The 14,164-nt window shown below is 44.7% G+C and overlaps 1 protein-coding gene across 1 annotated transcript in view; it reads left to right on the top strand.

The window, feature by feature from the left end:
- Positions 1-4,000: 4,000 nt before the first annotated feature.
- Positions 4,001-14,164, top strand: part of yjefn3 (YjeF N-terminal domain containing 3) — a 131,627-nt gene continuing 121,463 nt past the window's right edge. The window contains exon 1 of the mRNA XM_073068568.1: positions 4,001-4,164. Coding sequence (XP_072924669.1) covers positions 4,100-4,164 — 65 coding nt within the window. The 5' untranslated portion in view covers positions 4,001-4,099. The remainder of the gene's footprint in view (positions 4,165-14,164) is intronic.

Below are 14,164 nucleotides of genomic sequence, written 5' to 3'. Positions count from 1 at the left end.
TAGGGAAGTGTTCGGTCATGCATTTTGGCAGAAGGGACCGAGGTGTAGGTTATTTTCTAAATGCGGAGGGAAATCAAAAATCTGAGGAGCAAAGGGACTTGGGAGTCCTTGTGCAGGATTCTTTAAAGGTTAGCTTGCAGGCTGAGTTGGAGGTAAGGAAGTATTCATTTCAAGAGGACTAGAATACAAAAGCAAGGATATAATGCTGAGGTTTTATAAGGCTTTGGTCAGACTGTGATTGGAGTATTGTGAGCAGTTTGGGCTCATTATCTAAGAAAAGATGTGCTGCCATTGGAGAGGGTCCAGAGGAGGTTTATGAGAATGATTCCAGGAATGAAGGAATGATTGTATGAGGAGGATCCGATGGCTCTGGACCTGGACTCACTGGAGCTTAGAAGATTGAGTGGGGGGGATCTCATTGAAAATATTGGAAGTCCTAGATAGAATGGATGTGGAGGGGATGTTTCCTATAGTGGAGGAGTCTAGGACCAGGGGGGCACAGCCTCAGAACTGAGGGACATTCATTTAGGACGGAGATGAGAAGGAATTTATTTAGCCGGAGCACGGTGAATCTGTAGAATTCATTGCCACAGACAGTTGGGCAGGCCAGTTCATTTGTTATATTGAAGGCAGAGGTTGATAGGTTCTTGATTAATCAGGATGTCAAAGGTTACAGGGAGAAGGCAGGAGAATGGGGTTGAGAGAGACAATAAATCAGCTAAGATAGAATGGCGACTCAGATGCAATGGGCCAAATGGCCTAATTCTGCTCCTATGTCTTATGGTCTTATAGATTCTGCTTGCGCCCTGAGTTCTTCCAGCTTTTTTTGCCTTCATACAGGTCCTCACCAAATTATGACAGGGTCTTGTTCCTGAGAACTCTTTGTAACTCCAGCAGATGCCAGGTCAGAAATATGGCAATGGGCAATAGATTTAAATAAAAACATAGCCTAACTGAGGGGAACATGTAGTTAAACCAGGGCATTTAACTCAGCCATTGAGATATTTTCATGAACTATGTTCCCACATGGCAAAAGATGCCTGCAGCTCCACAGCAGCGAGCAAATACTTCCCATGGGTCTTCCAAATGCTGGCTTGTATGAACAGGCTTGAGGCAGACATTTGTAATGGGGGACCTGTACACATTATGCCTTTCACCAACACTAGAGGTCAGTGTTTGCCTTCTGTCTCCCCTTGGCTCTGGTCAAGTGCTCACGAATCCACACTGAGACAGGTTTTTCATGGCACGAGCCACTGCACTTCCGATCGTCAAGCCCTCTTCAGCTAATTGCTCAGGTAAAGGTCTACAGAGACAGGTAGCAGACCAGCGGGGAAAGGAAAGTAAAAAAAAAACCCAAAACTTCTTTTATCACAGTTTTCCAAAGTTCAGTTTGGCCCCGAAGTGTTAGCTGTGGATTGTAGTCACCATCATAACGTAGGAAATGTCGCAACCAATTTACACACAGGAAACTCCCAAATAACTGCAATGAGACAATGTTCAAATCAGCTGCCTTTTACTGATGTTGGTTGAGAATAAATATTGGTTAAGAAACTCTGCTGGTTTTAAAGATATCACTGTGACTTTGTCTCTTTCTCTCTGTATCCTCTAATTTAAGATCAAATGTCAATCCTCTCTTTAAGGCAGGAATAGGGCTGGTTCTGTATAGAGTAAAGCTCCCATGACAGTGTTTTTTCACACATTCGCAAGACAGGGAAAGCGCATGAAAAGAAAAAGTTATTAGACACAAGGTAAAGCTCACTCCACTCTGTCCCATCAAAAACTCCCACACAGGGGCACTACCAGGTAGGTAGATAGGTAGATGAGATAGATAGCTAGATAGAATCATTTATTTTGTAGATGTTGGAAATCCAGGGCAACATGCACAAAAAGCTGGAGGAACTCAACAGATCAGGCGGCATCTATGGAAATGAAGAAACAGTTGACATTTCAGTGTGAGGGCCTTCTTCAGGACTGGGAAGGGGGGGGGGGGGGGGTAGAATCCGGAATAAGAAAGTGGGGAGAGGAAGGAGTACAAGCTGGCAGGTGATAGATGAGACCATGCGAAGGAGAAGAAGGATGGGTGAGTTACAAATGCAAGAGGTGTTTAGTTTCAACCCTCACCTCCATCTCCGGAAAAATGCCCGTGTGATTTGGCTGCTCTGAACCAAACCAATCGTATGGTGGCACCACTGCCTCCAGCGATCCGGGGTTCAATCCCGACCTCGGTGCGGAGTTTACACGTTCTCCCTGTGACTGTGTGGGGTTCCTCTGGGTGCTTCAGTCTCCTTCCACATCCCAAAGACGCATGGGTTGCTAGGTTAATGGGTTGCTCGTGCATAGGTAAGTGGCAGGATCTACAGGAAGTTAATGGGAATGTAGGGAGCATAATGTGGGATTAGAATAGGATTAGTCTAATTGGGTGCTGAGTGTGCTGACGGGTCTGTTTCTGTACTCTAAGCCTTAACATCATGGTTTAAGAGGTGAAAATAGACTCAATAATAACAAAAACTTAGAAAATCATGACGACACAAAACTGCAGATGTTTCAATGTTGAGACTTAAACAACCTGCTGGAGGAAGGAATTGTTGACGTTTGGGGTCAAATTCTGATGCAGGGTTTCAACTGGACACATCAGCAATTCTCCACCCCGCAGATGCTGCGTGACCTGCTGAGTTCCTCCAGCAGATTATCTGTCGTTCTGCAACCGCGGTCCAGTGTGAGTGTGAATGGGGCAGATGTTTGAAGCCAGATTTTGTGTGTGTGTGTGTGTGTGTGTGTGTGTGTGTGTGTGTGTGTGTGTGTGTGTGTGTGTGTGTGTGTGTGTGTGTGTGTGTGTGTGTGTGTGTGTGTGTGTGTGTGTGTGTGTGTGTGTTGTGTGTGTGTGGGCGCGCGCGTGTATCCGCAACTTGAAAACTAAAGGTCATAAACAGGAAGCGTGGGCAAAATGTTCAGATTAGTAAACAAAAGTGGGAAAACATTGCCCTTATTTTTCTATTTCTACTTAGCTTCTTTCCCTTGAGTCCCTTGAAGTGCCAAGGGATTCATCTTTAAAATTTTGAGAGTGCAAAGAATTCCACGATGGTTGGCAAGCCCATCACAAAGATCAACTGGGGCTCTAACTTCACTCACAAGGACGTGAGGACCTCTCTGCCCCTCTCGGACAGTCTGCACGATTTTAATATCCAAACTCGACTGCAGGAGTTGCTTCCCCATTTATTCAGTTTGTTTTGTCTTAAAACTTGTCATGCCCTGCAACCTAACCTTCACCTTGACTGGCTGGCAGGGGATAGAAAATCATTACAATGGTACAGGGAAAAAAATCCTTCTATTGTAGAACAACTCTCCCTTTGCAAATACTGTATGTCATGGCAAACATGCATTGCTACTGGTTTAATCAGCGGCCTAATGGAGCACATGGCTGCCAACTCGTGCACATGCTAAAATGCGCGCATGCGCGCACACACACACACACACACACACACACACACACACACACACACACACTCACACTCACACTCACACTCACACTCACACACACACACACACACACACTCACACTCACTCGAGTTTAAACAATATATTACATTGTGCACTTAAATACAGATACATACAGATGCACATGCACAGATACGATGACACATACACAGTTGTATGCGCACAAATATGTATACAAAGACAAATAAACACACATCTACAGGCACACGCGTATAGATATGCAACCCATATACACAATTCTCAGATATTCACAAACACACATTCATAATAGTCTCAGATGTACATTGGGTTTAAACAGAGCACACTCACAGACACATACACTCAAACAAGTATGTTGACACATTAAGGCTTACGGTAAATGAGCACAATTAAATTGAACACACAAGCTGGCCAATCCTGATGCACCTACTGCAGGCCAATCCTGCTCTTTTCTGTTGGAGCTGATGTTCTTCTGATTGGCTGCTGCATCAGCCAGTGAGCAAGGTTACTGAATCACAAATGAGGATGCGATATATCTGTGAAGGCAGAGAGTCTGACAGCAGCTCACAGCTTCAGCATCAGCAGCTGGCATCACCTCTCCACTCTCTGGGCACCTTGCAAGGACATGGCCAGCACCATCCATGGCGTGGAGCCGGAAACTGGAGGGAACGAGCCTCTTAAATTCATCAGGTAAGCAGCAGCCAGTGCTGAGAGTGTCAGCGTGATTGTCACACTGATTCCTCGAAGGCTGGAAGGTCTGCACTGTCTTAAGGCTGCATCGTTACAAAAGGTTTGGAGCTCTTGTGCAGGAGATGTCTGTGAGGGACGAGTCCCATATGCTTTGTGTTTAAACCTGATTCATTCTGAAGGGGAATGGTGATTGTAGCAGAGCTCTCCACAAGCGTCCTGAAGGGATCGAGCTGCCGCTCGGCCAGCCAGCCAGGCACAGACTGCTCCATAAAGTTCTACATGGTGGTCTTGAGTGAAGTAGGTCCATGCTGAAGGAGAATTTGCCAGGTTTAAGATTGAGTGTTATCTGTCCCTGGATTCAATTGAAATCTGCACATTGTTCTCCTTAACACCGGTGGCTGAGGAATGTAGAAGTCACATCTCTGCAGCTGACTGGCTGCCTCCCATGTTGCCTGCCCTGTGATTAAACTGTAGGGTGTAAACCAGAGTGTATGTGACAAATTTGCATTTTCTTCTGTTGGGTCTGCAGTGCCAATGTTGTGTCATTCTGAGCAGTCAGAGCTTGTCAGGGCAGCCTCCAGGTCAGAGGTCAACTAAATAGTTTATTATTGTCACATGTACTGAGATACATTGAAAGGATTTTGTTTACGTGCCGTCCAGACAGATCGTAGTATGAATGGAAAAAGAGGAATCCATAATATAGTCTTATAGTTTGAGAGAGAGTGCAGGGCAGGTAGAAAAGTGATTTGTGAGGGCCATGACGAGGTTGAGTTCATCTTTATCGTCTGCTCAAAAGTCTCATAACAGCAGGATAGAAGTTGTCCTTGAGCCCAGTTCTACATGAATGACGGAACAATGAGAAATGGAGAAAGGTGTTGCAGTGCACCAGGCACGAACATTCAGTTCAGAGGGTAAAGTGTAAGGTATACGATCTCACAGAACTGATGCACGTTATTTATTGTGTGTTGGTTTGAGGTCGGAGATTAGGAAGCAACAGTGAAAAACCTAATAGGAATTACAGCAGCAATGGCAAAGCTGATCGCCGTGACGACAAACTTACTGCTGAGTAAGTTTGCTCTGTTGTGACAAGTGCCCACAGCCATAGTGAAGCCTAGACTTTGCACCTTTCTTACGTACAAACAGGCACGTCTGTTACCTGCTACCCTGCGTCATCAGCGTTTGGCTTTTCGTCGAGAGAACAGAAAAGGGTCCTGCTCTCCCCACAAGAAGCCAACTGCTGATGACGCAGGTTGAGAAGTTATCAGTGTGTCTTTTGGCATCTAACAGCTCCAGCCTTCTCTCCCAAAGTGAAGCCTCCTGCTTGGGTGGGAACCTTGGAGGCTTTGTCTGATCATTCTGAGAGAGGTTGCTGGGGGTTTGTAAGGATATTGCCAGGTGCGGAGCATCACGTGTATGAAGAGAGACTGTCCAGCCTGGTAGCATTTTTGCTTGGAATGTGGTAGAGACCGAGGAGACTTGTAATAATTACATAAAATTATGTCCTTTTCAGGGTGAATAGGGAGAATATATTATGCAAGGTAGAAAGGTCAAATTTAAGATTATTTCTTTAAAAAATGCTTGTCCATGGAATGTGGAATTTGCCAGCAACGCCAACATTGGTTGTCCATACCTACCTGTCACCAAACTGTGTGGGCAATTCAGAATTAGTTACACTGGGACTGGAGTCACTCAGAGGCCAGATAGGCACACACCTTAGTGACTAGATGGGTTTTTAAAGCAATCTGGTAGTTTTGTGGTTACTACTGCTGAGAATGACTGCTTCTTCAAACTCCAAATTTACTTAATTACATGAATTTAAGTTGGCAAGGGGATTTAAGAGACACCTTTGACAGAGAGAGAAAAAAAAGGGAGGGGAAGAAAACGAAATATAAATAAAACTAAAAAAACTAAATAAGTATTTTCCCCCCTCCCTTTTTTTCCCTCTCTCTGCCCATCACTCTGCCTGTTCTCCATCTCCCTCTGGTGCTCCCCTCCCCCTTTCTTTCTCCCTAGGCCTCCCATCCCATGATCCTTTCCCTTCTCCAGCTCTGTATCACTTTCGCCAATCACCTTTCTGGCTCTCAGCTTCACCCCACCCCCTCCGGTCTACTCCTATCATTTCACATTTTCCCCTCCCCCCACTACTTTCAAATCTCTTACTATCTTTCCTTTCAGTTAGTCCTGACGAAGGGTCTCGGCCCGAAACGTCGAAGGTGCTTCTCCCTATAGATGCTGCCTGGCTTGCTGTGTTCCACCAGCATTTTGTGTGTGTTGCTTGAATTTCCAGCATCTGCAGATTTCCTCATGTTTGCTTTTATCATTGTTGTTGTGGGATCCTGCTGTGTGAAATGATCTGTTGCATCTGCTACAAAAGGAATTTCACTTCACTGGTTGGAATCCAGCTGAGCCTGTGAAAAGGCTTATGGCAAAACAATAGTCTCTGGTTGCTCCAAGGGATTGGCGGCACTGGGGAGTTATGGAAGGGATCCCACTGGACCGTTGGTGGGAGGGTTGGGGGCAGGGGCCAGCAGCTCTGATGCCTCCCCACAGAGAATAGTTTGCCATTCCTGACAGGTCCTCCCTATCCTTTCTCGATCTCTCTGTCTCCATCTCCAGGCACAAACTGTCAACCAACATCTTACATAAAACCTCCCGATATCCACAGTTATCTTGACTATACCTCTTCCCACCCTATCTCCTGTAAAAGTGTTATTCCCTTTTCTCAGTTCCTTCGCTCTGCCACGTCTGTTCCCAGGATGTGGCTTTCCGTTCCAGGACATCAGAGAACGGGGCTTCCCTTCCTTCAGCACTGATGCGGTCCTCACCCGCATCTCCTCAATCTCCTGAACATCTGTGCTCATCCCATCTTCCCACCACTTTCACAGTGATTGATTTCCTCCTGACCTTGCCTATCATCCCATGAGCCTTCACATCCAACACATCATCTTCTGCAACTTCCACTATCTCCAAAGGGAGCCTACCACTAAACGTATCTTTAACTCTCCCCACAACCCCCCCCCCTCGCTTTCTGCAGGGATCACTTCCTCTGCAATTCTCTTGTCTATTCATCCTTCCCGACTAATCTCCCTCCTGCCACTTATCCTCGCAAGTGGCCTAAGTGTTACATCTACCCATTCGCCTCCTCCCTCAATTCTGTTCAGGGACCCAGTCCTTCCAGTTGAGGCCACACTTCACCTGTGAATCTGCTGGGGTTGTTTACTGTGTTCAGTGCTCCTGATGCAGCCTCCTCTACACTGGTGGGACCCGCCGTAAACTGGGGGACTGCTTTGTCGAAAACCTCCACTCCATCCATCAAAAGCGGAGCTTCCCGGTAGCCAATCATTGTAATTCTGATTCCCGTTCCAATTCTGACGTGTCGGCCCATGGTCTCTTGTGCCATGACGAGGCCATCTTCACAGTGGAGAAGCAACACCTTGCATTCCGTTTGGATAGCCAAATATCGATTTCTCCTTCTGGTAAATTTTTTCCCTCCCTCTCCCCTCTTCTTCTATTCCCCACTCTGGCCTTTTACCTCTACTCACCTGCCTATCACTTCCTCTTGAGTCCCCTTTCTCCTTCCCTTTCTCTGGTGGCCCACTCTCCTATCCTATCAGATTCCTTCCTGACAGACCTTTGCTTTTCCCACTCAGCTGGCTTCACCTATCACCTTTTGGGTCTCCTACTTCCCCTCCCCCCATTTGTTTTATTCTGGCGTCTTCCCCCCTCCTTTTCAGTCCTGAAGAAGACGCCAACTGTTTATTCATTCTCATAGATGCTGCCTGACCTGCCGAGTTCCTCCATCATTTTGTGTGTGTTGCCTGAGCTCACATTCAGATCTGGAGCCGACCCCAGGCAATTCTTCCAGTACCATTGATTCTGCCTGTTGTTACTCCTTCCACATTCTGCGATCTTTGAACCTTCGTTTAAACAAATTGGCCTCTTTCTTCGTTGAAGCACAAAGGAAATATCAAAACCAAAAGTACTGAGTGATCCATCTGATTAGAGACTGCGGTAATCTCAAAGGCCAAGTTGATTTACTCCACCTGTATTCGAGAAGCTGAGATCACTGCACATTGCAAAGGCTATGAGGCCAGCTATTCCAGCAGCAGCACTGAAATCTACACTCAAAACAAGCCGAGTGTTTCCAATGCAACCACTGTTCTGGTATCTATCTGACTACACAGAAAATTACCCAAAACACAGGGCAAATTCAATCTGGTCAATACCATCAAATCCAATCTGGTCAATACCATCAAATCCAATTTGGTTAATACCATCAAATCCAATCTGGTCAATGCCATCAAATCCAATCTGGTCAATACCATCAAATCCAATCTGGTCAATGCCATCAAATCCAATCTGGTCAATGCCATCAAATCCAATCTGGTCAATGCCATCAAATCCAATTTGGTTAATACCATCAAATTCTATCTGGTCAATACCATCAAATCCAATCTGGTCAATGCCATCAAACCCAATCTGGTCAATACCATTAAATCCAATCTGGTCAATGCCATCAAATCCAATCTGGTCAATGCCATCAAATCCAATCTGGTCAATACCATCAAATCCAATCTGGTCAATGCCATCAAATCCAATCTGGTCAATGCCATCAAATCCAATCTGGTCAATGCCATCAAATCCAATTTGGTTAATACCATCAAATTCTATCTGGTCAATACCATCAAATCCAATCTGGTCAATGCCATCAAACCCAATCTGGTCAATACCATTAAATCCAATTTGGTTAATACAATCAAATTCTATCTGGTCAATACCATCAAATCCAATCTGGTCAATGCCATCAAATCCAATCTGGTCAATACCATCAAATCCAATTTGGTTAATACCATCAAATTCTATCTTGTCAATGCCATCAAACCCAATCTGGTCAATGCCATCAAATCCAATCTGGTCAATACCATCAAATCCAATTTGGTTAATACCATCAAATTCTATCTGGTCAATACCATCAAATCCAATCTGGTCAATGCCATCAAACCCAATCTGGTCAATACCATTAAATCCAATTTGGTTAATACCATCAAATTCTATCTGGTCAATACCATCAAATCCAATCTGGTCAATGCCATCAAATCCAATCTGGTCAATACCATCAAATCCAATTTGGTTAATACCATCAAATTCTATCTTGTCAATGCCATCAAACCCAATCTGGTCAATACCATCAAATTTAATCCACTCTCAGTCATTGGCAACTTGGTGGAAGTTGGACTCAACAGAGCAGTCAAGTGGCACTTACTCTCACTCATAACCTTGTCACCAGTGCCACCTTTGGTTTTGCCAGCCCACTCAACTGACACCCTCACCACAGCCTTGGTCCAAGACTAGACCATTGAGCTGAGTTTCAGATCGGAGGTGAGAGTGACTGCCTTTGACATCAAGGCAGTGTTTGTCTGGTGTGGCATCAGGGAATCCTGGTAAGACTGAAGCAAGTGAGCTGAAAGGAAATGGCTTTTAATGTGTGGAGTTATACCTCATACATTTCCCGTGTGGGTGATCTACTAGCTTTTGTGTGAGGGAGGGTGTTGAGGGTTTGGGGTTTGCGAGTTCTTGTTTCTTTTTCATTTTTGTGCAGGGGGTGACTGATGTCTTTACTTTCAATGACTTCCATGGTTTTCCTGTTCTGTGGCTATCTGGAGAAGACATATCTCAGAGTTGTATTCTGCACACATATTTTGATAATAAAATGAACCTTTGTACACAGAAAGTTCGCCATAGTTGTTGGAAGTCAGTCACCCTGGTGCCAGGACAATATTGCAGGAGATCCTCAGAGCAGTGTCCTTGGCCCAGCTATTTTCACCTGCTTCATTGATGATCCTCCTTCCATCATATTACCTTGGGAAGAGTGCTGATGATTGCACTATGTTCCATCCCATTCACAACTCCTCAGCCAGTGAAGGAGCTGTATCTGGATGCAGCCAGCCCTTGAGGATCATCAGGCATAGGCTGATGAGCTGAGGATAATAATCATGTTATGGAAGAGCTGGATAATAATCACTTTCATAGATTAACCACCCACTCTTGACATTTAAAGGTATTATTACTGTTGAGCCTTCTACCATCAATATTCTGGGGAATCACCATTGATCAGAAACTCAGAGGCATAAGAGATTCTGCAGATGCAGGAAATCTTGCGCAATGTACATGAAATGCTGGATGAACTCAACAGGTCAGGCAGCATCTATGGAAGAGAATAAACAGTCGACGTTTCAAGCTGATACCTGTGTGTGTGTGTGTGAGAGAGAGAGAGAGATCCTGTGGCATATCAAATTGTTGGGCAAACAGACGTTGTTGACTGCAGATCATGGTCTCTCTTTAGGGCTTTGTTGTTGCTTGGTGGGTGGTGGGCACTGAAGCTTTCTGCTGAAATGGGGTGGGCGGGGAGGGGGAGGTTGGGGCTTTGCTTCTGCTTGTGCGTGGATGGAAGGAGTGCAGGCTTTGGGTGGTCTAAAGTTTTTCTGTCATCCATTCTTTGGGGTTCTCTTTTGTTTTCCTGGATGTCTGTGAAGAGTAAGAGTTTCAGGTTGTGTACTGTATACGTCCTCTGATATTAAATGGAACCGTTTCAGCCATCAGGAGTGAAGAGTCATAGCCTGAAACATGGACTGTTTACTCCCCTTCTTAGATACTGCCTGACCTGCTGAGTTCCTCCAGCATTTTGTGTGTGTTGACCAGAAACTCGAATGGACTGGATAGGATCATTGTCCAAGCACTGAGACTCCTGCATTGTGACTCATCCTGAGCAAGCCCGGTGGGTGAAGGGATATTCTTCACTTGTCTGGTTGGGCACCTCCAAACAACTTCATCAAAGAATCTGATATCATTCAGGATGAAGCGATCCACTAACCTAAATATTCAGCCCCTCAACTACTGACATATCCTCAAAACGGGCTGGGGTTCCTCCCCAACAGCAACTCCCAAACCCAGGAAGGGCAAGGACACACCACGTAGGTGAACTCCACCACCTTCAGATCCCCCTCCAATTTGTAAACCATCCTGAACCTGGAAATATGTTGCCATTTTCTCATTGGCAATAGTCTTAACCCCTTAACCTCCTTGCCAATGGTTCTGTGGGAGCACCTTCACCACCACCTTCTCAAAGGCAATTAATAAAAGGCACTAATTATTGGTATTACACACTAGGAGAAGATGGTTAAGCAGAAGATGGAGAAAGGTGTCAAGGAGGATGTGAAATGTGAACTGTAAAAGCTGGCAGAAACCTGATAATTCTCCTTCTGCTGAATACTCTGTGTGTGTGTGTGTGTGGGTGGTGGGGGGGGGGGGGGTGAAATATAGGATCGGGAAATATAAATCATAGACAGTCCAATCAAAATTAAGCTGACAAATTTAGAACAAAGTTCAAAGTAAACTTATTATCTAAGTACATATATGTCACCATATACAACCCTGAGATTCATTTTCATGCAGGCATACCCAGTAAATCTATAATAGAAAAATAACCATAATAGAATCAATGAAAGGCCACACCAACTTGAGTGCTCAACCAGTGTGCAAAAGATGGCAAACTTAGCAACTAGAAAAAGAAAGAAAGAATAATAATGCTAATAAATAAGCAATAAATATTTAGAACATGAGATGAAGAGTTCTTGAAAGTGAGTCCATTGGTTTTGGGAATATTTCAATGATGGGGCAAGTGAAGTTGAGTGAAGTTTGGTTCAAAAGCCTGATGGTTGAGGGGTTATAACTGTTGCTGCACCTGGTGGTGTGAGCCCTGATGCTCCTGTACCTCCCGCCTGATGGAAGCAGCAAGAAGGGAGCGTGATCTGGGTGGCGGGGGGTCCCTGATGATGGATGCTACTTTTCTGTGATAATGCTACGTGTAGATGTGCTCAGTGGAGGGGAGGGCTTTACCCCTGATGGTTGCTCAACCATTCCTCACTGCACACCAGTGTCTGTATTATAAAATCTCACTGCATCCCTGATACAGTGTGGTTAACTTACTGGACTAGCATCTAGGTACATATGTTTGAATCGTAACATTGCAGCTGGAGGGTTGGGATTAAAATAATCAGGACTGGAGTGAAAAGTGGTCTCAATTATAGCGGCTATGAAACAATTTGACTTATAGAACACATTTGGCTGGAAAATGACCTCAAGGAAGGACATTCATCATTATTATCCAGTCTGGCCCGATGTGACTCTAAACTTACTGTAGTTGACGTTCCTTTGAAGTGGCCTGGAGGGCAATTAGAGCTGGATAATATACCTTGCCAGTGGTGTCAACATCCTGTGAATGAACGAACAAAGCAAACCAGAATAATAAAACTCTTTTATTCCAGCTGTCAGCTTTCCAATGGTGAGTCTAAAAATGTTTCATTCAATGTTTAACTAGTTAAAATGTCAACTGTGTTGTACTGCAACAGAGTGATGTGATCACAGGATGTCTGATGTTATGCACGCTCCATCACCGCTACCCCGCAGTTTCTGTGGTATTTTTAATGTCATTTGAATCACTTCCAGCAGGTTCCAAAAAAAAAGGTTATTTTGCAACTGTATTATTGAAATATTGGTAGCCCTTCAGGGACGGCAGTGAAGGATTTTGAGCGAGAACAAAGCAGGCTCTCACTGATTACTGCAGGCAAAATGTTTACTGCCCCAAGCAATTGCCCCCTCTTCTGTTCCGGTTTTCCCTCAGAGAAAAAAGCAGAAGATAAAGAAAGTGAGAGAAAAAGGTGCAGATAGAACAAGGAAGCGAAAATTATATAAGAGGGAAAGAAAGGTATGGGGAGAGGAAAAAAGAGGGAAAGCAAGATATGACAGAATTTTTTTGCTTTTGAGCAGGAATTGGAAGTAGTTCACTGAGTTACAAATTCATTCATAAGGATGCAAGACAGAATGAGGATAACCAAGCCTGCGTGTTGCAACCTTCAAACGTTGATTCAAGTTGAAAGCACAGTCCATTCTCCCTCTGGGATATGGTTGCTTTTAATGCTCTGGATCCATTTGTACTGAATTCACAGTTGCTTGTGTTGAGTGCCATCAAATTGTCGTTGACTCATGGCAACCCTATGATACGGATGTAGATTACCAGGCCTTTGTTCCATGCAGATCCTGCTGCTGCTGCCCAGGTTGGCTCCTGGCTGGATTCGAACTCAGGACCATTCGCCTTGAAGTCCAGTGCTTATTCCACTACATTACCATCAGAGACATTAGTACGTGGTATATGGAGAGGTTGGGCTGAGTCCAGGAAATTGGAACTGGCTCTGAGGACCATTGTGGTCAGAATGGACCAATTGGGCCTAAGGGTCTGAATCCAGGCTGCATTGATTATGACCCAATGGCTCTATCCCATTGAGGACTAGTGAAAAGTATGCATTGCTTAATTCAAGCTTTAAATTACAAAGAGAACATGCATGCACTCATGTCAAGACCAGAGGTCATCAATCTTGTTCAGAGTTGTAGTTTCCTTTTGTTCTCTGAGTCATGAACTCTAACCCCCTCCTTGAGAGTGTTGGATTTACGGTCACTCTGCCATCTTAGGCATTCATGGTGTTGTCCGACTCAGTCCCTCTTAATCCATCTGTTAATCTTCAGTGAGACAGCACCACATTAGTATCTGGTCTGAGTTTAACCCATTTACATCCTTTTGCCAATAGGTTATCTATCGTTTGTGAAAATTCAAGCTCCATTTCCCACTGTAGCAGCTGTGTAACACCCAAGTTGCTGATGCTGAGCCGGTCAGGTATAGAAGAGCAACATACACACAGAATGCTGAAGAAACTCAACAGGAACTCTAACGAAGGACATGAACAGCTGATATATCGGGCCGAGAACTTTCATCAGGACTTCAAAGAGGAGCAAGCTCCTGAAATTTATAGAAGGTCTTGATTCCCTATGTTCGTCCTGTGACTGAGTCTCACATGTCGAAATTTTGCTGTGTTAGCTGAGACCTGTGTTACCATAGTGATAGCTAGCTCTTCTGCCTGCTGTTGAGGCTTTGGATTGCATTGGCATT

This window comes from Hemitrygon akajei, chromosome 16 (genome assembly GCF_048418815.1).
Source record: "Hemitrygon akajei chromosome 16, sHemAka1.3, whole genome shotgun sequence".
NCBI lineage: Eukaryota > Metazoa > Chordata > Chondrichthyes > Myliobatiformes > Dasyatidae > Hemitrygon > Hemitrygon akajei.
Note: the sequence above shows the minus strand (reverse complement) of the source record. Positions and strands in the feature narration are given on the sequence as shown.